The sequence below is a fragment of the Rhizomucor pusillus genome (assembly GCF_041956525.1).
Source record: "Rhizomucor pusillus strain CBS 183.67 unplaced genomic scaffold VTP01scaffold_4, whole genome shotgun sequence".
Classification (NCBI taxonomy): Eukaryota; Fungi; Mucoromycota; class Mucoromycetes; order Mucorales; family Lichtheimiaceae; genus Rhizomucor; species Rhizomucor pusillus.
In genome coordinates this window covers 1474100-1498548 of record NW_027192146.1, presented here as the reverse complement: position 1 = coordinate 1498548, position 24449 = coordinate 1474100, and the positions used below count along the sequence as shown (strand labels likewise).

The 24449-nt window shown below is 46.9% G+C and overlaps 9 protein-coding genes across 9 annotated transcripts; 5 read left to right on the top strand and 4 right to left on the bottom strand.

Moving 5' to 3' along the window:
* Positions 1-475: 475 nt before the first annotated feature.
* On the top strand, positions 476-2485 carry VTP01DRAFT_7909 (uncharacterized protein; the record flags this gene model as incomplete). Its single annotated transcript, XM_069386972.1, has 4 exons — positions 476-780; positions 1510-1541; positions 2030-2200; positions 2268-2485. 4 exons carry the CDS (start codon positions 476-478, stop codon positions 2483-2485), a joined length of 726 nt encoding a protein of 241 aa, XP_069242374.1.
* Positions 2486-2715: 230 nt separating this feature from the next.
* Positions 2716-4366, top strand: VTP01DRAFT_7908 (uncharacterized protein; the record flags this gene model as incomplete). Its single annotated transcript, XM_069386971.1, has 8 exons — positions 2716-2850; positions 2927-3142; positions 3458-3503; positions 3570-3682; positions 3744-3865; positions 3932-4091; positions 4149-4250; positions 4313-4366. 8 exons carry the CDS (start codon positions 2716-2718, stop codon positions 4364-4366), a joined length of 948 nt encoding a protein of 315 aa, XP_069242373.1.
* Positions 4367-4648: 282 nt separating this feature from the next.
* On the bottom strand, positions 4649-7015 carry VTP01DRAFT_7907 (uncharacterized protein; the record flags this gene model as incomplete). Its single annotated transcript, XM_069386970.1, has 2 exons — positions 4649-5356; positions 5420-7015. The coding sequence occupies 2 exons, from the start codon at positions 7013-7015 to the stop codon at positions 4649-4651; spliced, it is 2304 nt and encodes a 767-aa protein (XP_069242372.1).
* A 582-nt stretch (positions 7016-7597) lies between these two features.
* On the top strand, positions 7598-9397 carry VTP01DRAFT_7906 (uncharacterized protein; the record flags this gene model as incomplete). The annotated part of the gene is made up of 4 exons (XM_069386969.1): positions 7598-7606; positions 7664-7891; positions 7948-8843; positions 8908-9397. The coding sequence occupies 4 exons, from the start codon at positions 7598-7600 to the stop codon at positions 9395-9397; spliced, it is 1623 nt and encodes a 540-aa protein (XP_069242371.1).
* A 236-nt stretch (positions 9398-9633) lies between these two features.
* On the bottom strand, positions 9634-11696 carry VTP01DRAFT_7905 (uncharacterized protein; the record flags this gene model as incomplete). The annotated part of the gene is made up of 3 exons (XM_069386968.1): positions 9634-10341; positions 10415-11513; positions 11575-11696. The coding sequence occupies 3 exons, from the start codon at positions 11694-11696 to the stop codon at positions 9634-9636; spliced, it is 1929 nt and encodes a 642-aa protein (XP_069242370.1).
* A 1905-nt stretch (positions 11697-13601) lies between these two features.
* Positions 13602-14039, top strand: VTP01DRAFT_7904 (uncharacterized protein; the record flags this gene model as incomplete). Its single annotated transcript, XM_069386967.1, has 2 exons — positions 13602-13835; positions 13911-14039. 2 exons carry the CDS (start codon positions 13602-13604, stop codon positions 14037-14039), a joined length of 363 nt encoding a protein of 120 aa, XP_069242369.1.
* A 612-nt stretch (positions 14040-14651) lies between these two features.
* Positions 14652-16336, bottom strand: VTP01DRAFT_7903 (uncharacterized protein; the record flags this gene model as incomplete). Its single annotated transcript, XM_069386966.1, has 4 exons — positions 14652-14770; positions 14943-15039; positions 15249-16031; positions 16115-16336. The coding sequence occupies 4 exons, from the start codon at positions 16334-16336 to the stop codon at positions 14652-14654; spliced, it is 1221 nt and encodes a 406-aa protein (XP_069242368.1).
* A 736-nt stretch (positions 16337-17072) lies between these two features.
* VTP01DRAFT_7902 (uncharacterized protein) lies at positions 17073-18091 on the top strand (the record flags this gene model as incomplete). The annotated part of the gene is made up of 4 exons (XM_069386965.1): positions 17073-17143; positions 17229-17527; positions 17596-17805; positions 17889-18091. The coding sequence occupies 4 exons, from the start codon at positions 17073-17075 to the stop codon at positions 18089-18091; spliced, it is 783 nt and encodes a 260-aa protein (XP_069242367.1).
* An 802-nt stretch (positions 18092-18893) lies between these two features.
* VTP01DRAFT_7901 (uncharacterized protein) lies at positions 18894-24211 on the bottom strand (the record flags this gene model as incomplete). The annotated part of the gene is made up of 7 exons (XM_069386964.1): positions 18894-22874; positions 22952-23144; positions 23209-23339; positions 23410-23685; positions 23750-23784; positions 23855-24082; positions 24154-24211. 7 exons carry the CDS (start codon positions 24209-24211, stop codon positions 18894-18896), a joined length of 4902 nt encoding a protein of 1633 aa, XP_069242366.1.
* Positions 24212-24449: the final 238 nt, after the last annotated feature.

The following is a 24449-nucleotide window of genomic DNA, read 5'->3' as shown; positions in this document are numbered from 1 at the left end:
CAGGTTTAGCCACATGCAATATTCTGCTATGCAACAGAAACCTTGTACTGTTGCTTTTCCTTTTTGGCGGCGGCTAACATGAACGAAAACAACGCGATGAACTACTCTAGATCTGAGCGATATGTAATCACCTCGATCGTAAGAAGAATCATTTTATCTCGCGAAACAAAGTCAACAACACTAGTCAAAGACGCTGTCGCCAGCAGTAAACTATTTTCCATCACTGCAAATAATTTACAGTACATATAGTTCCTGCGTCGTAGGACTGCTTTTTGCAGCCAAGTTTACATTTCTGTAGATAGGCTCTATTTTCAGGGAATGGGGGAGAGAAGAGAGAGAGTAGGTATATAAATCGCCAATACTTCCAACAACAAGCAGCTTCTGCTCCTTATAACCTTATCAAATTTCTAATATCCCAACCAACCAAGTGCTATCAAAGTATCAAAGTGCTAGTATCAGCAACAGCAATAGCAGAATGTTATCATCATCCAAACCGATCTTGTTCTTCGCCGCTCTGGTTGCACTGTTGTCCTTGGTTAACACAGTTGCCAGCCAGTTTCTGTACGACTGTAGCTGCAGCGACCGCTTGGACGGCGAGGTGGTTGATAGTCTGACAGACGATGCTTGCCAGGTTGCTGCAGGTGCACCGCTCTGGGGCGCAACAGGAGAAGCACTTTGCAAATTCCTTGGGGAAGAAGGCATTGTAACGTTCGTGGAAGTCTGCGAGATGCAGCACTCTCTCGAAGCCCACTGTCGACTCAACGAACGAATGCTGGACCAGTCGGCGCTCTATTAATACCGCAATGAGTGCAGAATTCTACAAAATCACGATGCCCGTAGCTGTTACTGCAATTTTGCTTTTGTATATGTTTATTGCTCACGATCTACAGAAAATTTTACAGGCCATCCTCCCTTAAATGTAGCAACACTTAACACCCCGTTACCTTGCCATCTTTTCTAGCCAGCGTCACCCCTATGAAAGTACCGTCATTTTTTTCCTTGTTGGATTACATTTACCCGTCTCATCTTATCCAAAGAGCAACAAATGCAAGTTTTTTTTCCGCTGGTGTGTTTAAAGTTTTCGACGTAGCGGATGGCTCTTGTTTCTCTAGTCTTTTAAATCGTCTACAGTCTTTTTACGACGGAAAACGCTTACTACATTAAATTACTAATCCTTGGGTGCGTCTGCATGGTAAGGGAGGCCCGTGCTTTCCCGACGATCGCGAGCGCGCTGGGCCGTGAGAAATATTAAAAGTTTGCATGGGAAATTTCTTTGGATGTGCGAGCATTGCTGCATTCAATCAGTCAATGTTTCTTGACTACAGATCGTTTTACCATTTTAAACTCGGTTAATATACTGTTAGAGGTTAGTGAGTGGGTGGGAAAGAATGAAGCATTGTTGATCGATAATGATGCACAGTGTTGTAAAAAACCGGCGTGGCAATCATTGTTTATACATTTAGAATTCTTTGACAAGTATTCTTTGACATTCCATTGAACATTTATTAGTTTTGCCGAGAATCGGCTAATCTTGGCTACCGGTATGGTATCTACATAAACCGTGATCATAGCAACATCTTGCATATCAAGTTTTTTTCTTTACTTCCTCTGTTTCTCACGATAAGGAGATTGTTTTCACGTTTAACCTTTACAAGCAAGATGGCGAGGTACGTATCTCGGATTGTTCGACCAATGGATACAGTGTGCAAGTACCAAGAAGTTGAACAAGGGTTTTTCCTTTTATGTGATGGTTATGTTTCAACCGGCAAAAGGGATTCGGATGAATGTTCCTGCCCTCATCGGTCCCTGAATCAGAGAGAACTTACTGGATCACTTTCTGATATCGAATGCATATAAAAGGCCCTCAGACTTTTCATCGAAAAGAAAGCATTCCAGTCATCTCTTTACCTTCTTCTCCTTATTACTTAATTAAAAATACCATGAACTTTTTGAACACTCTGATTTTTACCTTGCTCTGCCTCGCCGCAGCTGTTGTCAATGGTAAGTAGTAACACATGTATGTACACAGATGCACAGACCACTGAAACGTTTCGCAACAAAGCTGATTTGCAAGCACCAACACCGGACAGCATACTTTACGCTGGTGAACGCTCCATTATTCGCTACGATCCTGCTAATTACACAAGCAACGACACTGTCACATTCTTCTTTGACGAGGATCGATCTACTCGTCTAGCCTGTAAGTCTACTAGGGATAATTGGTGTTGTTAAGCTGTTGTTTCACTAAAATCATATTCTCTTATTAGATGGACCTGCTAACACCGGGGAGTTCACATTCGTTGTACCCGAGAACGCATTCACACTTGAAACCAGAAACACATCCACCTTGATCGGCGTATTTCGCAAGAATGGTTATCTTTGGGATGTCCAGACCGTCCCTGTGCGAGTCAGATTCCCATCAAGAAATGACACGACTAGCAGCAACGATACGGTCACCGATACCGCAGTTGAGAATAATGCCTAATGTAATTTTGTGTAATCTATCCCTTCCACTTTCCTTTGTACAGTTCTTGTTCCTTGTAAATACAATAAAAAAATGTAAATGAAAACATATTCAGAAAAACAAATTTGCCTCGGTGAAACTTGATACCCAATTACATGCTTGTTTACAATTTAAAAGGAGGCGAATTCGACTATCTGTCATCTCTCGCACATCTTTTTTTTTTCTGTATTGTTTATTTGGCACCAATCAACATGCAGAGCATCTTTGTGTATCTCCTTGTATTGTTCAAGCTTTTCGTCTTTGTGTGGGCACAAGGGAACAATCAAGGCGACATTATCTACCCGACGCCTGATACTGTCTGGCACGTCGGTCAAGAGGTCAATGTGGTATGTTTTTAGGCGAAGAAGAGCAAAAATGGGCATAAAGTGAGCTTATACTTAAAACACAAAAACAAAATTATAGACATTCAAGGAGACCGTGCCACCTTTGGAAACCGTCGCCATCTTCTTTGATCAAGACCGGTCAGACAACTTGCTTGCTGGTGGCCCGCTAACGCAGCATGTTTTCAAGTTCACTGTGCCGGCTAACGCTGTCAGCCCAGACAACGGCCGGTCGCTCCTCCTCGCTGTGCGTCGAAAGGACTTTTATCTCAGCACCGTAGACGCTGTCAATGTTAAGGTTGTGCCTTGATCACCGCCGCCGCATGTTTCTTGCTTTCCTTTTCCCTTTCCCCATCCCATTCTACATAGATATATTTCTTGTTACACAAGCATTAGAACACATTTTATCTCATAAAAGTCAAAAGACGCATGGACAAAAAGCTTGTTAGACAAGGTAATTGGTTGTCTGCTGTTTATTCTTTAGAGTATAAGATAGCTAAAGCAAAAGATACGCTTTAAGATCTCGTCAATGTGCTATGTGATTTCTGTAACGTAGAATGGGGGAACTTGGCGATCGAAGATTCAACTTGCTCATTGTGAAAAACTAGTGCAGGTATGGATCCACCAGATCCTATACCAACGCGACGTATATCCTGCAGGTATAATATGTGCATATTACACAATTTCATGGGAACTCGCGGTATATTCATGCAGTCGGTCGGTAGAAATCTTTAATTTGCGAAAGAAATATGACGTGCCAGTGCAAATGTCGACCCACGAAGGGCTGAACGAATACATTGCTCAATTTGTACAGTCTGTGCGACAGTTGATCCTCCAGGTCGTGTGCATCTATCATGATTGTTTACATTCCCGGCATATCTGATCTTCGTCCCATCTAGAATAACTGCAAAGCAGTAGCGCTAGTCATTGCGGCGCAGCAGCATCCGCTTGAACGGTTCGTATTTGAAATCGATACATTGTTCAAAGACCTGGACGCACCGCTGCAGGATGTGCTGGAAAGGTGTGTTGTGCAAAATCAATAAATCGAGTACTATCTTGCCTTTCTCTAAACTCGCCATCTATCTAGCGAGGCATTGACTCGTTTAGCGGATTTGCAGCAGTATTTGAGAGCAACGTTGCTACGTATCAACGCGTGCCGATCGTTTTTGCAAAACACTCCGGATAACTGCACATTCTCGCTCGTGATCGAGACAGTTGATCAGGTTCCATCAACGCAAAGTGACGAGGTAAAAGAAAAAGAGGATTGCGGCAACGTGGAGAAATGACTTACGAACCGACAAAAGACTCCTTTGGATTGGGTGCCAGCTGAAGTGAGCCAATCTGCAAAAGCTTTCGAGTGGGCCGATATGGTACCCATCAAGACGATACCCATGGATATATTCAGGGTAACTGCAAAAATTTTCAAAGCATTACCGGGACTGACAGCTAACTTTGTGTTATCCGCAAGATCAACACATACGTGCTCGAGTCGCCAAGGAAAGGCAAACAAGTTTCCAAATGAAGAAATAAAACAGACTATTGTGTTATTTACATCGAGAGGGGTGTGCAATTGGTGCGTGCAAGATAGAGTGTTGTGTGCGTAAAATGGGGATGTACGTGGTTTGCATGAGGGTTGTAAATGTGCGGTTGTTTTCTCTAGTAGATGCATGTAGGGTAACTTACTAGAAAAGGAGAAAAGGTAAGGTAGTTGGGTTTGTACAAGATCGTGAAAAGGAAAGGAGATTGTCGCCTCTTATTGATATCTACATTGTATACGAGCCGCACGCGAGCTGCTGCGAAAAAACTATGTGTTTACGCCAGTACCAAGGTAACTCCAGAATCCACGCGACGTGCCCTTCATCATTTCATGGAAACTAGCCAAGTTTCTCAACATTTCACGCAGACTCCAGTAGCCGATGCGTTTGAGCCGTCTGTTGCGTTCTTGCTGGTCCATAGTCAGATCTACGAAACCTTTACCGAGTTGCTCGCTGATATGGTCGATCAACGTCGAGTCGTAGCCGGTCCAAGCACCGTCAAAGTTGCTGAGATCCATAACAACACGGCATTTGATGGGAACAATGGTCTTGTTGCGGTTGATGTAAGCAACAACAGGCCGTACCATGGCGTTGCTCATAAAACTGAGATCGGGTGTATTGAGCGGCACGGATGCTTTGCTATCCTTGAATCGAAAATCAATGTCCATGACAAACTTTTTGGGTTCCTCGCGAACTTCCTTTTGACGTTGTTTCTGGCCGTTGTGGTTACCGCCTCCAACAACTAAGACATCGTCCCTGTTCCCTGCGCCAAAGATCACTGGCTGCTCAAGCTCGATGCTGTCAGTCAACTCGTATACAAGTTTGCGTAGCAGCTCACTCGAATCTGCCTCGGATGCTTCTTGAGGAATGTAAATATCGGCGCAGGTATCAACCGTACCAGATGTGATCCAGCCCGGTGGTCCTTGAATACCTCTGTTGATGTGATCAATGTTGACACCGTCAATGCGTAGACGAGACTAACAGAAAAAATTATCAGTTGCAAAGTTCTACTGAAAGAGGCAGAAAGAAATTTTTCGTACCTTTCGTTTGTAACCTTGTTTACGCATTCCTGTCTCGGTCAAAACACCAAACTGTTCTGTTTCACCGCCAACGACAACGCCGTTGGGATCGGGTTTTGCAAACGGGTAATAATGGTAGATATCGTGGCTTCTGAATTTGCTTTTTGCAGAATCAATGTGTCCGGATTGCTCCAAGACACTCTTCTCCAGCTGCGGGGTATGTACGCTGAACAGACACTTGTCGAAAGCACCGACGATGGATGTAGCGCATAGAATATCGTAGAAGAGCCATTGTTTCCTGAATCGGTCGAGCTGTGCAGAAAAGATGGATACCGGGTATGGCCGGAATCCATTTGGCTGATAGACGGTCACCAGCAAATCCTCAAGAGTGAATTTTTCCAGCTCAAAGTCACCGGGCGTGTATTTTAACCTTGCTGCCTTTGGATCATACGTTCCGCCTGTCCATCGAACATGCCGACGGTCGACGACTCCTCGCACGCCCTTGACATCGGCGCTTTGCACCAGGCCTTTGCCATCCATCCAGCGCATCAGCGACAAGGTGACTTCGACGCGCTCGAGCGTCAAGTCGAACCACATCCATTTCTTCAAGACTTCATTGTCCTTTTCATCGTCGTCAAACTCCACGCCTGCGAGCGGATCATCGTTGTTTTCGAGCGACGCACGGACCTCCCGCTGCTCCTCCTCCTGTGCTTCTCCGCTCTCCATCAGCGCTGCATGCCGCTCAAACTTGATGCGTTCCGATCGCGGCATGCGGTAGATATGTACATTGTTGAATCGGATTTTTCCAGTTTTCCAGTTGGGCACAATGGCCGAATCAAACACGACGGTCGCGCCAGTGGCTGATGTAAGGTATTGTCCAATGCGGTACGCGATCCATTCTTGGAATTGGAGCGAGTTGGCTGTCCACAAGATTAGACTGACAAAACTAGTCGTGCCAACAAGCAGCCACAGTGTTTGCCCGAGAAATAGCCAAGAAAACAAGGCTGTGACGTCGTTCAGTGTCCACGGTCTCATTTGCCGCATCAATGGGTATTTTATACGGATCTTCCATCGTTCAATAAAACCACGTGCTTGCGCCATCAGTTCTTCTTTGGACGGTCGATGCGGTAAATGGACAGGCTGCTGGCTAGATGCGCTGTTGTGCACTCGTCGGGTCAGAACAAGTTGGTGCTGTAGTTGACGATGCATCGTTATCATCCTTGGTCGGTGGTGTTTGGGTGAATGGAGCCATTCTCGGAACTGTTGCTTGGCAGACGAAACAATGGACACACCGTTTTCCCGGCAGCTGGCCTTGACAGCCGAGCACGCTGCAACCAAGAGCGCGATCCCGGTTTCCGACGATTTCGGGCCGGGGTGGTTGGATGAATTGTTGCGTAGACAGCAACTTGTCGTCGAGGACGGTGTTGCAGACGATGTGGTCGTTGCTATCACTTCGTGGCAGCAGGCCGTGTCAATGTTATAGGCCACAATGGGAGCAATGGAACGACACAGAAACTTTTTGTTGTTTTTACTGCTATTGCCTTTGTACAGCGCTGCTGCGTGTGGTTGAAACCGAGCGCCTGGTGGTTTGAGGCGCAGGAAGCGGTACAGGCTCATGGGTTCTTTGCTGGTTTGACCCACGCTGCAACAGCAGTTGAATGCTAACAGGTAATGCGGGGGAAGCTTTGTTTCGAGAAAGTGAAGAAAAAAAGGCAGCTTTCGGAACACAAATGCGTCAAAAATCAAGTGGCGATTCCGGAACAAGGCTATTACATACGGCTGGAAAAGCAGGGTTGATCGGATGCTCTCTGCCTTGACGATATACAGTACAACGTTAAATGACCTGCAATTGTCGTGTTTACATTGCTTAGTATTTCCAATAGGCAGTAGCTACAGTCCAGGTTTTATGAGAGTGCTTTCTTTCCTTCTTCAAGGGTTTGATAGTGTCAGACTTTTGCATGTGACATGTTTGTTTGCAGGAGTATTTACAAGAGCTCTGGTCACATATCGAAGAAACATAATAGAGTGAAAAATGCTATATAATTCCTCAACTTAACGAAACTTTTTAATAGAAGGGCTAACAGGTACATCAATGGGAGGCCTGTGCGCCGTCTTAATGCTGCTGCTGCTGCTCTTGTGCGGTCATCCATTTCTTCAAAATCTTATTCTTCCTCCTCCCCGTTTCAGGGCAACCCCCAAATGTCTGCGGTAATGAAGAATACCTGATCTGATATCTACATGGTTCTTACCTGTGGAGAATCTTAGCCTCATGGCCTGCCTTCGTTTCGGAAACGGGCACTCTCGCTGTCATCTCTAAATGTGCCACGACGACTTCACTTGCCCATCATTTTACTTCGCCTCTTGAGTCTGATACCCGCTGCGATCGGCTTTGTTCGCAGCTCGACACGGGCGTGGCTACATCCCCAATTCGACGAAACCGGCATTTATGAAATCAAGAGTACGCCGTTGGTGTACTGCGTCGCAGTGCTTTGGGTAAGCAACCAGTGCGTAAACGATCAGTGATGACTTTACTGACAATTCAACAATAGTGCGCGCTTGCAGGCTATTGGAGTTGGATTTTTACAACGAGTATGCTGCGACGGTGGCTCTACCACTACGAACTGAGCAACGCAATAGTTCGGCTTGTAACATTGACGGTCATCAACTGGTCCGTGTCTGCTTTCATTTCATCGTACTTTGGAGCTGATCAGCCGATATGGAAATGGATGACTTTATGCTTCATCCTTCTTATATGTAACGTACTTAAAATTATGTACGCAACGAGTCCAAAGCATTACAACAAGAGACCATCATCGTCATCATCGTCATCTTCCGCAGCAGCGGCAACACAGGATCAGTCAACAGGGTTGAACTACAAGTCGACCGTCGTGCGTGTCCTCGTTCTGCCGCTATCGATCGTCATTTTAATCACCATGTTTGCAACACAGTATCAAGTCCAGAGCCTTCGCAGCCAAGCCGTTGTACCTGTCACGATACCCCAACAAGTCAAGCAGCATCCAGAAATGGCAGAGTCGCAAATACGTGTTATGGTATTTGTCTTGTCAGCGTGGACACCTAAAAGTATCGACAAGCGTAAAACGTTTCGCGAGACGACAATGAAGTTGATGCCGCCAAACTCGGACAACATCTCGTACTTTTATCGCTTTATCCTTGGTCAGCCTCCTACGGAAGACGTGCAACGCAACATGGGACCAAAAATTGACGAGGAAATGGCACAATACGGCGATTTGCTGCTACTTCCATGCTCTGATAAATACGAGGATCTCAGCAAAAAGGTGTATAGCACCATGGAGTGGGCGGACCAGTACCAGTTTGATTACCTAATCAAGACTGACGACGATATATTTGCTCGATGGGACACGATCAGTGACGAGTTGATTGATTTAGGACGTCAGAACCGTTACTGGCGTGGATTGAGCTACTGGTAAACTTTGCAGACGTGAAGAGGGAAGCAGTGTGTGTGATTTTTAAACAATGTATATGTATAGGAATATTCCACCTATCCGTGATGGCCAGAACAAGAATAGCGAGTTCGAGTATCCGTTACCAGTTTTTCCGCGATACACTGCCGGCGCTCTGTACATTTTATCCCGAGATGTTGTCCACTTGATTGCACGCACGCGGCCGAGAACATTTGTCAAGAACGAAGATCAGAATCTCGGTCTGTGGCTATTTCCGTACAACATCAATCCCATCCTGGACCGGCGAATACAACAAATCGATGTGTGTGAAGATGATATGATTGCCAAGCATTTTGGAGACTTTGGAGATCCAGAGGCGATTGGTGGAACAATGTACGATATGCTAGACAACCTACGGCAAGGTCGCAGAATGTGCACAGGATTCAGAGTCAAGTTCTGCGGTCTGTGCTATCCTTGCCAGGGCAAAGTGAACCATTGGAGGGATTGGAACTTTGATTGCGATCCAGAAAAGGGCGTTACACTGCTCAACTTGCCAAAACTGACATTGTTGGAGTAGAAAATACAAAAGTATGTGTAAATAATCTTCTTTCGTTCTTTAAAATTATTCTCTGTATAACTGCATACATTGTTCATCATCATCTGCGACCTTTAGAATTTGGCTCACGATAACATAAACTTTATTGTTGTTGGTGGTCAACGCGATTAAATGCAAATTTTCCATTGGGGTTTTTTTTTCCAAGTTTTACAAAGGGATGTGTGTATAGAAAAAGGCGAGCGAGCGAGGTATACATTTTACTTCTTGAGAGTACCAATGATGGCGTAAGGTGCATACTTTTGAACAACGTCCTTCTTGTGCAACATGTTGAATTCCTCGGTGGCATCTCGACCAGCGTAGATGAGGATAGCCTTCTTTCCGCCCGGATGCTCGGGCAAGAAGTCTGTGACGTTAAGCACCTGGCCGTTCACAATGACCCAGCAGTCTTCGGGCTTGTTGTGTTTCGCAACCTCCTCTGCGGTGTACTCGCCCATCTTTTTTGGTTCATCCTGTTTCTTTTCCTCCTTCTGCGGAGCAGCAGCTGGAGCACTGGTCTCAGCGGCGGCAGCAGTGGCAGTCGTGGCTTCAGGTGCCGGTAAGGCACCAGCGTTAGCAGCACCACCTGCTCCAGGCAAGGCAATTTCAAGGTTGACGCGGCTTGGGTCGCTAGGGTTGACAATGAGGCTGATACCCACTTGGCCACCGCTCAAGTGCGAAGCAATGGCACCGAGACGCTGCTGGGCAACACCACCTCCGCCGGTTTCGTTGATAAGCTTGGAGAACAAGTACCTGCTAGCTGTCTGGCCAGCAACGCGGCCAAAGACGACGCAGCCCAGGAGCGAGGAACCGCCGAGACGGTTGGCGCCGTGCACACCACCACACATTTCACCGGCAGCAAAGAGACCAGGGACAACGGCGCCTCCGGCAGCCTTGATTTCAGCATCAGGAGTGATTTCGACACCACCCTAGTAGAGTTACCAAATATATATACATCAGTGCATTGCTGTGTTGCATACATAGGATTGTTTATATCCTTACCATGGTGTAGTGCAGGACAGGCTGCATGAGAGCCACATAAAAGTAGTCGGTCATCTTGATAGGGACATTGTGGAAGAAACGTTTGCCCCAAGGGTCCTTTTGCTTGCCCTCGGCGATAGCATTATAGGTATCAAAGGTTTCCTTGAGTTTCTGGGGAGAGATGCCCATTTCCTTGGCGACCTCCTCGCCGTTCTCGAAGCGCTTCATGAGACCACGGCCAGCGTAGTGACGGCAGTGCCACTCGATTTCCTTGGATGCAGCGGTATTGAGCACGAGGCGGATGGGGAACTTGTTCTTCCACATCATGCCGGTGACGTAGTCGCGGTGACCGAGTTCGTCGCAGAAACGCTCGCCGTCAGCGTTGAGAAGGATACCACCACAGCCACGGAGAGCTTCGGCAGCCAAGAACTTGACTTTGGCGTCGGGCTCCTTGGGGTCGACGAGACCGGTAGGATGGACTTGGACCTTTTCGAGATCGACCGTGTTGGCGCCAGCAGCTGCAGCCATCTTGATACCGTCACCGGTGCAGTGGTCACCGTTAGTAGTCGACAAGTCGAAAAGCTCGGGGCGGTGCTGCTTCAAGAGCGAGTTGGGACCAAAGTCGGCAGCATAGCCACCTGTTGCAAGCACAACCGGACCATATTCCTTGTAGACTTTGCCGTCAGCTGCGTTGCCGACCAAGACGTATTCGACACCAACGACGCTGCTGTTGGCATCCTTGATCAGGTTCTGGACACGTGCACGCTTGAGGATCTTTACACGCTGAGGTTGCTTCTCTGCAAGCTCCTCGAGACCTTCCATGAGCGCATACGTGATTGTCATACCGGGGAATTGCTCCTTGCCACGGTGCGTACGTGGGAATGAGTGGCCACCTAGTCGTGCGACCAAGCTCAAATCCAGCTCAAACTTGTCCTGCAGCCACTCGACTGCAGACGCAGAGCGGCCAGTCAATACCTTGATAAGTTCAGGTCTTGCCAAGTCGCGTGCAGATTTCAACGTATCTTGGTAGAACTGCTCAACAGAGTCATGGATGTTTTTCGCGATCTGGGTGCGAGTCAACGCGCCGTTGATGCCAGACGTGGCCTTGGTAGAATTACCACTAAAAAACACGAACGGTGAGTGCGATGAAAACGTGAAGCTGCTGCTCAAGGATACGTTACCCGAAGAAAGGATTCTTGTCCAGCAAGAGGACGTTGCCTCCTTGCTCGTAGATGGTGTGTGCAGCGGACAGACCGGACAAACCGCCGCCAACTACAATGATTTGGTTCTTGAGAGAAGACATGGTGGAGGTATGGGTGGTCGTGAGTAGGGGGGTGGGGTAAAGAAGCAGAAGAAAGAATAAAAAGGCAAGAAGAAAAAATAAAGAGAGTTCAATTTGGTTCATAACTTGCCCCGCATCACCTGACTAGGGCCTTTCCCACCATGCGTGATTAACCTCATGTGCCGCTCCCATCAGCTTGATTCTTGTGTAAACAGAAATGCAGTTTGCATGTGATGCAAGATAATAAAGCAAGGAATGTATCTTGGTATTTAAGCGATCGTAATTGTGTCAGCAATTCAACAACAGTTGTGTCGAAAAGTGATCAGACCACATTTGTGGGCCAATACCCCGACGACAATGCCGACAGCCGTCGAGCGCGCGGGGCATAGGTATGCGTTTGGGTTCCCGCTGACTCACCACGAAACGAAGAAACGACGCCGGTGCAACCGAGCGAGACGAAGAGATGCCGCACTACTTACAGAAAACGCATTGTGAACACTTTTCAGTGTATGGCATCTCCAGACATGGTGGATCCCTTCCGCCGGGTTTTGTTTCAACCTTAATGGAACTAGTGTCGGAAAAATTCAGACGTTGGTTGATATCGGTACGGTGATTCGTTCGAGTCAAATGAATCTGCTGTACATACGGCATACAGGATAACATTAAAGGAGAGAGCACAAGTTCTTCACACATTACATAGCCCTATATCGCTACGATAATGCGCGGTCTGAGAAATGCGTAACATGGAAACTACTCACAATCGTTCATAGAAAAATCAACATGCTAGACAGACAAGGTGTTCATTTTGAGCTGTTGCCATAATATATCACTGTCATTCTTTTCAAAACAGCAGCATTCCAACTCCTATTATCTGCAACGCGGATAAAACTTTAGGCAAACAGACTATCAAGCTGATGTAGGTATAATGTAAGCCAACACCAATGTTGTTGTTCTTCCAGGTGTTGTTCTTCCAGGCAGCGGAGATCTACTGGATCATCTGCTGCGTTGTAAACAAAAGGCACTCGAACTCCTGGATTAATCAAGCAGCAAACAAGAACGCTGCTAAATTGGACAAGTTTGTATACATGAACGCTTCAACAAACCGATACCAATTTGGTCGATTTTTTTTTTTTTACAATACATATGATAATTTCTGGCTCGATAATGCCCAAGTTATAAAACAAAACACTAAGGGTACTATGACCGATCTTGTACTACTAGATCAGCGAGTTACCTTGTTTATTGAAAATATGCTCGTGAGAAAGAAGAGACAACAATGTTTGTAAGCGGTTCATTGGATAGTAAGTGGCGAATCTATTTGGCAAAATGGCGCTGGATACATTGCTATGTAGGAAGAGCTGGCTACTTCGTTGCATTGGTACCCTGTACATATATCGGATAGCACAATATGAATCCACCGACAAAAACAGCTGTATAAAACAAAACGGATACTTATTGTCTGATTATTTCTGGACGAGCGGTATTCAGATTACTGCAAGTTTTTGCATTGTGTAAACGGCCTCCCCACAAGCTACATAGAGATGCAATTACGCAAAGTAACTACATCCCTATGGTTCCTCCCGACTATCATTTTTGAGCACCGTAGACCTTATGCTGTCCGACAGACTTGAGTGCGGACCATGGGGGGCAAGGGGACAAATGCACGATTTTCAGAACAATTTTTTCTCGCCTCTCCAGCTGCTTGTACGCTCCTCTTGGTTGCGACCACGGAATTGCCTCGAGGACAATCTTCGCAGTCTGACCACCTTTCCTCTTTGGTCGAACCACGACCTTTCTCAGTGTAAAAGTCTAGGCGATCTCTCTGGTATGTAGATATTTTTGAAGTGCAGACATTGCACAAGGTATCACCCTTTCGAGTTTGTTCGGCAGTGCAATCCTAGTGTCTTCCTTTGTGCGTCGCGCACCATGAAAGGTAGACAAGAGCTCCGCCGGTCGATTAAGAAGGATGTAGCCACTGCAGAGGACTCGGAAACAGACACTGGCGCAGATATGCAATCTAGTCAAGATATCCTAAGAACCGGTCAAACCGTCCACCACCGACGGAAACGGCAAATCGCCTATGCCCGACGAAGGATCAGCAATAGAGACAGATGGTCATTTGTTCTCTTAAAGTTCGCCGTTTCAGACGAGATACGGCTTGTAGATTGTCAGGAGTGGCAAGCCTTCCTTCTGTCTTTGGACTCGATAAGCTTACACCAGCTTATATGTTGGTAGAAGCCAGATGCCATTCTGGCGCAGTTAGCAGCGTTTTATCGAGCACGCTGTTTAAACCGCTGTTGCTTTCAATCCATTAATTTCTTTGCGGAAAATCAGGTCGATGCAGACGGATGTGACAGCGGCTAATCTCCCTGTCGTATATATTGCCAACAACAGTGGCGTATTGTCGGATATGTTCCGAGAGCAAAGAACGCATACTCGTCACGGTGGTGGTGACAGTTGTTTGCCTAAGGTTCGTGGGAGAGATAGTAGCTGAGATACTGTGAGACTTTTTACAGTTCTTTGTTAGGTCGTCACGACTTTATACACTTTTGTCCAATAGGAGATGATGATGATGATGCTTTTGTCGTCCTCGTCTCCTTTACAATCTTGGATACGATGCTACTAATCATAGCTGTTGTAATAACAGCTGCAGCGAAGAGAATCCTGATCCGCCCATTTGCAAGGCGTATATCGGTCTCAAGCAAGCAACCATGGATCCGATCGTTCAATCTGCGGAGTCCAGGCAGATCATCATCACCAATATGTTGTGAGCGAACAAATTTCGAAAATATATGAGGCTTTGTGCTTGCGATTTTATCCTTTCGTGTTAAAGCTGGATAATCGTGGTAAGCGTTTGGCAGGTGGTCTTGATGATCTCGCCGTTGTTACTTGCCAAAAGTCATAGCGATGGCCTCTTGTAGTATCGACGGTACGTTCTGCCTTCGCTGTCCCCCACGAGCAATTTCATTGTTAGTCTCATATTCCGGTATCTTCCTGTTTGCTCCAGTGTGACAGGAGGACGATATCGGCCAAAGCCTTGTATTTGGTGATATTGCTGTCTTTATCGTTTACGTTGACCACAGAATTGCCACCCACTGCAATAATGGCCACAGCCTGCATATCTTATTAGACCAGGCGGTCGAGAGCCGATTGGCGCCGATATCGGGCAGACCAAGATCTTTGATGGTTCTCGGCTTTGGATAAGTATCAGCGCCAGTTCTTTTCAGCCTATACGCCCCCTCTCTTGCCGTTCCAGCTACTGTCGACGCTGTTCACGGTTTTCGTCGCCAATCAAGGAATCCTCTTCGAACATAAAGAATTTCCGCAATCGAGCAATGATCAATAAACGTTGCTTTTGGAACGTCTAGCCTTCAAATACTGGTAGCTAATGATACGGGAATGTATTGATATCTGTCCGGTAAAGGAGGTTTGATTTATGTAAACAAATATATTATTACAGGAGTACACTCTTTGTTCGTGATATACATTGATTGGTTTGGTATCTCGAATGGTCCTCACGCATGAGTCCGCCTAGTTTTTTAAAAACCAGAGCTGGGTCCTATCACTTGACACGTTCATGAGAGCGGTGGAGAGGTCCATGTCCAACTCGAATCTATTCACCGTGATGTAGTATATACGACGGTCGTGTACGGCGATAGAGTTCCACTGGGTTTCATCCAGGGTAAATCCCAGGTCCAAACAAGTGGAGAGGAACCATAATATATCCTCGAGTTTATCGTCGCTCCAACACATATAAACGCAACCGGAGATTTGGCAAATGGAGTCTACCCCATGTATCCTGATAAATATCCTTATAAGTTCGAAGAGCTTGCCACAGCTGTGATTCACGACGATGTTGATATCATCGATGATCCCATCGAGTATAAGGGATATACGGTCCTGGTAGGTACCAAATACAAATTCCCGTAGTGGGGACGGAAACGTATTCATCCAGTTCCTTATCGGTTCCAGTTGGTACCACAACGGATCGTTACCACCCGTTCTCTCACGGATTTCTTCCGTAAGCATATCCGTGGTGTCCTCCTGTATGAGCCAGTTGAGCTTATCAACGTCTCTCCTCTCGATGGCTTCCCTGAATTCGATCACGTCATCCATGTTGCTCATACGTCGCATATCGTCGATGCTACCCCATCTATAGACCAGATCGTAGGACTCAAGCCAGGTCATGAGTGGGTGGTACGATTTGTACTTCTCGATTATATCAAAGGCACCGGCCGCCTTGGATTCGAATGCATATCTCATGACCAACACGAAGTCTATCTCGCGGTTGGTATCCTGGTCCAACACCTTCACCAGGTTCTCCCGGTCACCTACACTGGCATACACTTCCGCGGTCTTTGGGTGAGATACGATGAAACCTTATCCATGTTGGCATAGAGTACCGGTAAGGATACATTGGGAATTATCATGGGATCTACCTTGTCTATGTACCCGGATACCACATATATGCCACCCAGGATCGAGGAGGACGCTAGTTCATCCGTCTGTATATGTTCTATACCCCAGATGAACGGGAATTCCACAGCGAGGGTATATCCTGGGGGTGAATACCAGGATTCCCATATGATGCATATCCTCTTCACCAGGGATGGATTCTTGGTCTTGACTCCCTTGTAGATGGCTACTTCGGCTGGAACCATCTCTTTAAGGGCGAGAAAGGACCGGATATCCCCCCTGGTAATCCCTCAAGAGGGTATCGAGAATAACCGAGGGACCACCCTCAAGGAACATCTGGGTATGATCGATGATCCCCATGCCGAGGATAAATCCTAGGTGTGTACCTCCCTGGCGAATGATGCGATGGATAATCTCTTGAGGTAGCATTTGCACGTAAAGACCGGACGGGACATGACCACAGGTATAATCCATATTGGGGGAGTTGCCTTGTCGTTGGTGATATGGCTGGAGCGCGCACTGCTGCTAGAGAAAGAGAGAGAAAACTATTTAAGTCAAAGTCAAACCAGGAAATGAATATTGTTGTTCATGCAGTTTGAGCGCCGCAGCATATGGCACCGCAAGCATCACGCGCTTTTTGAAAACGATGAAAAATTTTTTTCTGCGGTATTCCAATTCGAGGTTGACACTCCGTCCAACTCGAAAGATATAAAAAGGGGAGAACGCTGGGAACGTCTTTTTTTCCTTATGACCGTACTTCATCAGGATCTGTATGCAGTACATTACTAGTCTACGTTTTCCAAACTAGACACATTAACCGGGTTAGACGATGACGCGTGGCAGCTCCTCCCATGAGTGAAGTGTGTTGGAGACTTACTTTCGGGTGGTTTCCAACAGTTGATGATCTCGCCCTTTGTTTTTAAAACATTGTGGCAAGGAGGCAGCTGTGGTCTGATAACCTAATTTTTACTAAAAAAGAAAATGAAGCAAGCTGAAAAAGCTTTGTGTGGGCGTCTCTTTGTGTGGGCGTGCTCAAAGAAGCGTGTTGGAGGGTATGTTGTTTTGGTCGTTTACGCTCTGCGTTCTTGAAGGCTTAGGTTAGCCAAGTTTGTCCCGTACTGCGTAAAAAGGCACCAGAAAGCGTAAAACCAGGGCTGTCTTTATTAATCTCGATGCACTGGTATCGATCACGAACGACAATGTGGGTATAATTCAATCCTGGTGTGTTGGCACTGATTGTTCAGCTTGGCGTTCCTTCACTGAGGTTTCAAGCCGCAGTGCCACACTGCTGAAGAAATTTAAGGCTTATGCTGGCCTTAACGAAAGCAGCAGAAGATTAATGACGGAGCAAAGGTTGCAAGCCAGAAAACTTGGCAGCAGAAGGTTGGAGGGAGGAAAAGCATCCACGTCTACTCGGTTACGATGTTTGCATATTGGTACGTCCAGACTGGGACGCTGTTCTCTTTTGCCCACTTTGCATTTGGCGTTGGCTCTTAGTGGGCAGATACCAATCCCAAGTCCAGCTTCGAAGAAAGGGATCGATTATCCTTCGAATCGAGCGCAAGCACGCCGGATATCAATCGAGAAGAGCTGATCGGCTTAGAGGGAGAATGGCCGCAGTCAGCTAAATCAAAGATAGGCCTCTATTTGGCGACAACGAGTTACCAACAATACCTATTGAGAGGCATGGCAGATTGCTGGACCAAAGTTCAAAGTCTGTTCTTAAGGAAAGCCTCACCACCACCACAACCACAACAGCGATCGACTTGTGACGTTTGTGACAGAATATAATGGTAGCGAAGAACTTGCCCCAGAATAATCCCAGGAACTCCTTGCCCTTGCCAGACAGTGGAACATTGAGCAGCTGCGGAACTCCTGAAGCAAGATATCCGTTGCCACAAACGAGGATTCTCTCTGGCTTGGAGGGCCTTGCCGAGAACTCATACTCGGGAGAACTCCTTTACGCTCGAAACAGCTATGGCGTCATCCAGCAACGATAATACAAAGATGCTGATAGATTATTGTGATCAACCGGAAGGGCGGCCACAGGGTTGTTCGAAGAATGCCAACATGTGTTCGCGGGCTATTACGGACCGAAAGGTGCAGCAATCATCCTGGATCTGCTAGTTACGTACCTGACAGTACCAGGAAAGCTTAACGCAAAGCTTATATGATCGATGTTGCCTCTGCAATACGTACAGCACATTTTGAACCTGGAAATTGCAGCACTGCTAATTCAACAGGGTATGCAGTTGATGGACTTTAGTGCCGCAATGCAGTTAATGAAGAGGACTCGAAAATTGGGCAACTTCCTGACGCATCAAGGATAGAAGATCCTTACTAAAGTATATTATCCTATACATTTTGGAACTCTCAAGAGCACTGCAGCAGTATTGGCAATATTGAAATAACAAGTTGTTCTTTATTACAAGTTTTAAGTTTGTATATGTACCTTAAATGTGAAGCTTAGAGAGAGCGAGAAAGGAAGAAAAGAGAGAAATGCATACATACAGAATAGAGATGTAACAAGTGACATAAACCCAAAAATGCAAAAAAAAAAATCAGGAGGATATAACGGCAGAAAGAAAGCGTAGTAGGCGCCGGGAATGGGGGCTTACAAAAAGTGGTATCATAGAATGTGACATGTGTGGGGGGAATATTGGGTGGTGTGGGAAGGACAGGAAAGGATAAGAGTTAGAAAAAGCACAGGGCTAGTAGAGATGTAAGTACTTTCTATAAAACACGCGGGAAGGGATGGGATGTGGGTTACCAAAAACTTGTGGAGAAGAAAATACATGCTTTCTACGCAGAGGACGAGGTCTCATCAAGCTTGTCCAAAGGAAAGAGCGGGTCGATCTTTGTGATCCAGTCTACCATTTCTGCCCTCGAGCCTGCCTGCAGACTATACGCATTGTTGTTTGTATAGAGTGCAAAAACATTCGATCGCTGAATCATTCTCTCAAGCGCTTGGTTGTAGTCGACGCGGACAGACGAGATATTGATGATGCCAATTTCATCTGTTTCTGCCTTGTTCGAGTACACATAGATGTACGGTCGGCGAAGAACGAGCCATCGCTTGACCCATTTGTCGTCTAGCGGGTTCTCTTGGTACATCAGTTGACCGCGTTTCGTTACATCAATCGTTTTCTGAACAAGTTCGACTTGTGCCAAAAGTCGAGACGGCGGTTGCGCGGTCGGTTGCTGTTGCTGTTGCAACAATGCCTCCTGCGTCGTCGACATGATGGGCGGTTCCTGGCTTAAAACGAGTTCTTTGACTGTTGTATGTTTGCGCTGCCACAAGTCCAAAACGCGTTTCAGCAATTCTTTCTCATCGGACGTCGTTGTCGGTTTGCGCATGGATCCATGGCTTGTCTGCGACCGTGCAGCACGTAGTGTCAGCACTTGCGCAGTAAAGGAAACAGACTCCAATTTTTTGATCTTGTCTTGTATCTGCACGAAGTCATTGACAAGCGAAACGCCGCGTGGGTGCCAGGTACCTGCAAGCAGCTCTTCGCCGCGGACATACTTGGATGCTGTGTTAAGTCGCCATAGCTGGTTCACGCAGCGTGTCATGGGCGGTTTCAAGTGGACTAGGAATACAGAGCTGCAGTTGGATAGCACGCGTTTGTTGCTATTCGCCCACAGTTTACGGAATGCCGACTTGTCGCGTCCCTGGATCTGGACAGCGATATCCATGGAGAACTCCATTGGTTTCTCGCACTTTTCTGCTTCGACTTGCCACTTGAGATCGAGCAACACTCGGCTGTTCGTGGCGGTCAGACAGTTCAAGAACGGACATTCGTGCTGTGAGCTGTCCCAAGATCCGTAAGCTGATAATTCACTCGTACCGTCATTGTTGTAAACAACAGACTGGTGGCCGAGCTTGATGCTGATATCGCCGTTGTTGGGTGCATCGATGATCCGTCCCTTGGCGTCCAGCAAGCGTGGTCTTCCGATCTTTGCATTGGTCATATTCGTCCACACGAACTGGCGTCCAGAGCTGTGATGAAGTGTGATCTGGATACGGCGTTGGAGACCTTGTCGCAACGTGAATACTCCACGGTCAACTTCGCTACGAGCTGTTACCTGGACAGGGACATAGTTGCCGTTCGGTTGCAATTCGCAGACTTGGACGCGTGCTACTACATCGTGTCGTTCCGTTGCAAGTAGCTCTTCCTCAGGTCGACGTTCCAAAGCACCATCTGCTCCTAGCATCATATGATCCGTAAACCGGCTGTAGCCTACACCAGGTACCGCCGCGTTCACGTTGCGTGGATCCGAGCTCGAGGATATGGGTTTCAACATGTGTTCTCTGCGGGCATCCCAGTTCTCCATACGCTTGAGCGCTGCCGGGCGAGGCTTGCCGTATATTTCGAATGCAACCATCTCGTGCTTCAAAACTTGGAGCATGCTGTCCGTTACAATCACAGATAACGTCTGGCTATAGTCGAGCGATATCGCTGACTTGCCGAATCCTTTGGCAGTATCGGTCGCAAATATTTTCTCTGCCAACGAAGTTGAGGGCATGCCTCCAAGCGATGATAACCGGAATTGGACGTGAACGTTTGTAAACTCTTCTTCGTCTAGACCGGTGAGCTCCAACAGTCGCACTTCAAACGTGAGTTGTTGCCCAGCAGTGAGGTTTTCATCGGTTGGCTTGGTCTGTGAAGAGCGCGCGACAGGTGATATAAGCATATGCAGTTGACCCTTCACGTCACCTGTGCGACGGCACACGATCGGTATGCTAGATTCGTATGGTTGCTGCAACACCAAGTTGCGCATTGAAGTGCTTGCGCTTCCAATGAGCATGTATTGTCGTCCCGGATTTTCATAGAATGGGTCCTCCCAGTTCAGATGCTTTCGATATCCGGGTCGATCCATAAAGTTGTTGAGGTTGCGCATCTTTTCCAGTCGACTCTTGAGTTTCTCCAAGGACCACACATCCACGGTTTGGTGTTTACGGTCGATGACACGGACGCCAATGCAGGGTTTTGGGCATTCCATCAAGGCTGTATCGTCATCCTGGTTTATATCTTGCAGGCTGGATGATGAATTGTGCTCCCAGTACGACACTGGGTTTGCAAATTGGCCTTTTTCCACGATCGTAAACTGATACGTCGCTTCCTTGTTGAGCTTTTTGGAAATGATGTTGGCCTCTTTGAGAACAACCGCGTTCGTTAGGATGACTTCGGCCATGGATACATTGCGAAGACCTTTCCACGTTTTAATCACGTCAGTTGCGCGATCCACTTCGGTGGGCGACAGCAAATCTTGTATTCCTGTAGGTGACGATAACAGTTGCAAGGACATTCGACTTATTCTGGTTTCGTAAAACTGCTTCTGTTCCTCGAGGTTCTTCTGAAGCTTTTCACGCTCGGACTTGAGCCGTTCTTCTAATTCAGCGCTGTTGACAAATGTATTCTCTGTACATACGCTTTCAAGACCATCACCATCGATAACCGTTGTCGTCGCCATGGAGTTGCGGAACGAGTCTTTAGATGATCCATCGTCGTCGTCGCCAGCAAATGTTGCTCTGCTTACTGGTCGCGAGCGACGTGAATTGCGTATCTTTGAAATCTCATCGTACACTTTATCAAGCTCGTCGTCCTTGAGTCCGCCAATCGTGGCCTCACTCGCGTAATAGTTTCGCATCGCTTCTAACTTTGCAAAGTTCCAATCCACGGGTTCAGAGTAGATGGTGTTCGTGTCTGTTATCGGCGATCCAGGCCATGCAGGCTCCTGACCGTCTTCAGTTAGCATGGCAGGAGTCGGCGGCCCTCCACCATTGAGAAGGCTTCCGCTGCTGCCGAGCTGCAAGACCATTGATCGTTGACGATCACGCTCGCGGCGCACTTCCTCTGGATGGTTGAAGCGAAATATATGGTAGTCGCCAAGGATGATGCGGTATCCGCTTTTCAGGCGCCTAGGCTCCGAGATGCGCATACCATTCACTATAGTGAGTGATCCTTCGCTCGGTACGAGTGTCACAACGCCTTCGCTGTTTTCGAAGCGACAGTGGTCTTCCTGGATATTGCTACCTGAGAGTCTAATGTCAGGTTGTACACTGCTGCTGTCGCCGTCGCTGCCGTTGCTGTTGTTACTCTCTTTGCCGACGCGCGTAACTCCAGGCTTGAGCTGGTAGACGAGACATTCAGACATGAGCGGGTCTTCGTTCAGGTTGACAAGATGCGGCATTTTTTTGGGCGCATATACACCCACATTGTTCTTATGGACGGCAATGCCTAGTTCTTCCAATGCCTTTTCTCTTTCGATCTGAATCTGCTCTGTCTTTTTCAGCTTCTCTTCCCAGGTCTCGTTCAGGTTAGCAAGTAGTTTTTCCGATGTCTGGAACTGCTCCACAATTTCATTCTTGGTCATTTTTCGCACGCGGCCTTGGGCATCTTGTATCTCAACACATTGGTCTCCGTTCACCATCTTGGAAAGATCCGGAGCTTGACATGCAGCGCCGTTTTTGCGTTCGCTGCTTTTACTTGCATTGCCGTTGCCTTTATACGAACTTTGCGCAATAAGCTGCTCGGCAACTTCGGGCGCATACACATGCAAGCGACTTCGCAGAAGCTCGAGCTCTTCCTTGAGCTCGCGAATGATTTTCGCATTCGGATCCTCGTTAACGACAGCCTTGTTCTTGATTTTTTTGGCTTGATCGGCGTAACGCAGCGTACTTAGCGTTTCGTCGTAATTGACATCTGCAGGAGAAATGGCTGCTATCATGGCTGTTTTGGAGTTTCCTCCCAAAGAATCCTTTAACAGCCATGTCAAGACCTATAAATTGTCATTCTTTGTAAGCATTGACGTCTCGCTCGTTCTCCACCACATCAAATTTTGATATGGATACTTGCCGAATCTCGATAGGGGATGAAAACTTCCTTTTTTCGACCTTTCTTGTTGCCATCCTGCATGGATTGCTCTGCCAAGCCAGCAATGACTTTACCCAAGGTCGTCAGTGATCTGTTGATATTAGCACCTTCCTTCAAACGAGCGCCAGTTGCACCGGTGCTGTTTGCGCGTTCACTGCCTGCCAAATCAACAAGACTTTATATATACATCTACGTTAGTCACAACCCCAATTTTGGGACCGCTATCGGCTCAATATTACCTGATACGAGCTACCTTTTCAGATTCCAGGTTGGTAAGCTCGTCCTTTTTCTTTTGAGTCAAGATGACGGTGAATACAGCGTGAGATCTAGACGACGTCTCGTTCATATTCGTAGCGGCGACCGTGCGAGCCTAAATAATTCATGTGCATGAATATGTGTGTCCATGTGTGCGACGTCGCTGATGGTAGTAGCAGTAGTACCTTGTTGCCTTCGTCCATCAAGTGGTTGATATCGTCAAAAGAATTCACAACGAGCTTGGACAGATCTTCGACGTACGGTCCAAGACTCGGATGCTCACGAACTTTGAGGTTGCTCTTGTTCTTGGGATTCAGCAAGTCGCGCACTTTCTCGTTGTAAATTTCAATGTACGAGACTTCCACTCGATACGTCGTGTTGTTGTCGGTGATATTGTGTATGCGATCAAAGAGTTCAGAGCATGTTCGTGGAATGATACCCTTATCCTCGCCGTAGCCCATCTGTTTGTCGTGTCGGGTCTCAATGAATACGAGATTTTTTTATGTACTGTTCTTCTTTTTTTACCATTGAATATGACTTTCCCGAACCGGTTTGTCCGTCTATCCATTTTTGAAATATTCAATATATTTCTGTGGCCAGCCAGCCAGCTGGTTTCCATGGTGATCTTACATGCAAAAATACAGCAGTTGTATCCGTCAAAGGCGTGGTCTAGCAGCTCGACACCCAAATCATTGTAAACTCTGTTCTGATCTGCATAGTTTGGGTCATTCTTATCTGCCGACCAATACGATTTATCGAATGTGAATGCCTTGACGTCGCTTTCGTCTCCGTCCGGTTTGCGTAGGATGGTCTGGTTGCCCTCCATACGGACAAGACAACTGGCGCCGCGTGCAAGTTCTTTGCACAACAATTATTAGCTGTGCTGTTTAGTTTTTTTCTTCTTCTTTTCGTCAGTAAAGAAAACGCACCTCGAGCATTCAGGGGACGACATCGTACGACAACCTTGATGTTGCCTCCTCCGCTCATTGTTCAAGAGTGGTGGTGGTTAACAGCTGAGAGAATAAAGTACAGAATTTGTTGGTTGCTTTTCCTCTTTGTAGATCCAATTCGTTAAGGTGTTGCTTTTTAATTAATTAGCGATTACGTTTGATGTGGGTTAGAGGAGGGCGAAAAAGAGCGGGCCAAGGGGAAGTGCATGAAAGGAGAGCCGGTTTTCTGATGAATTGGAACTTCCTCTTTTGGAAACCGATCCGGCGTGAACCTA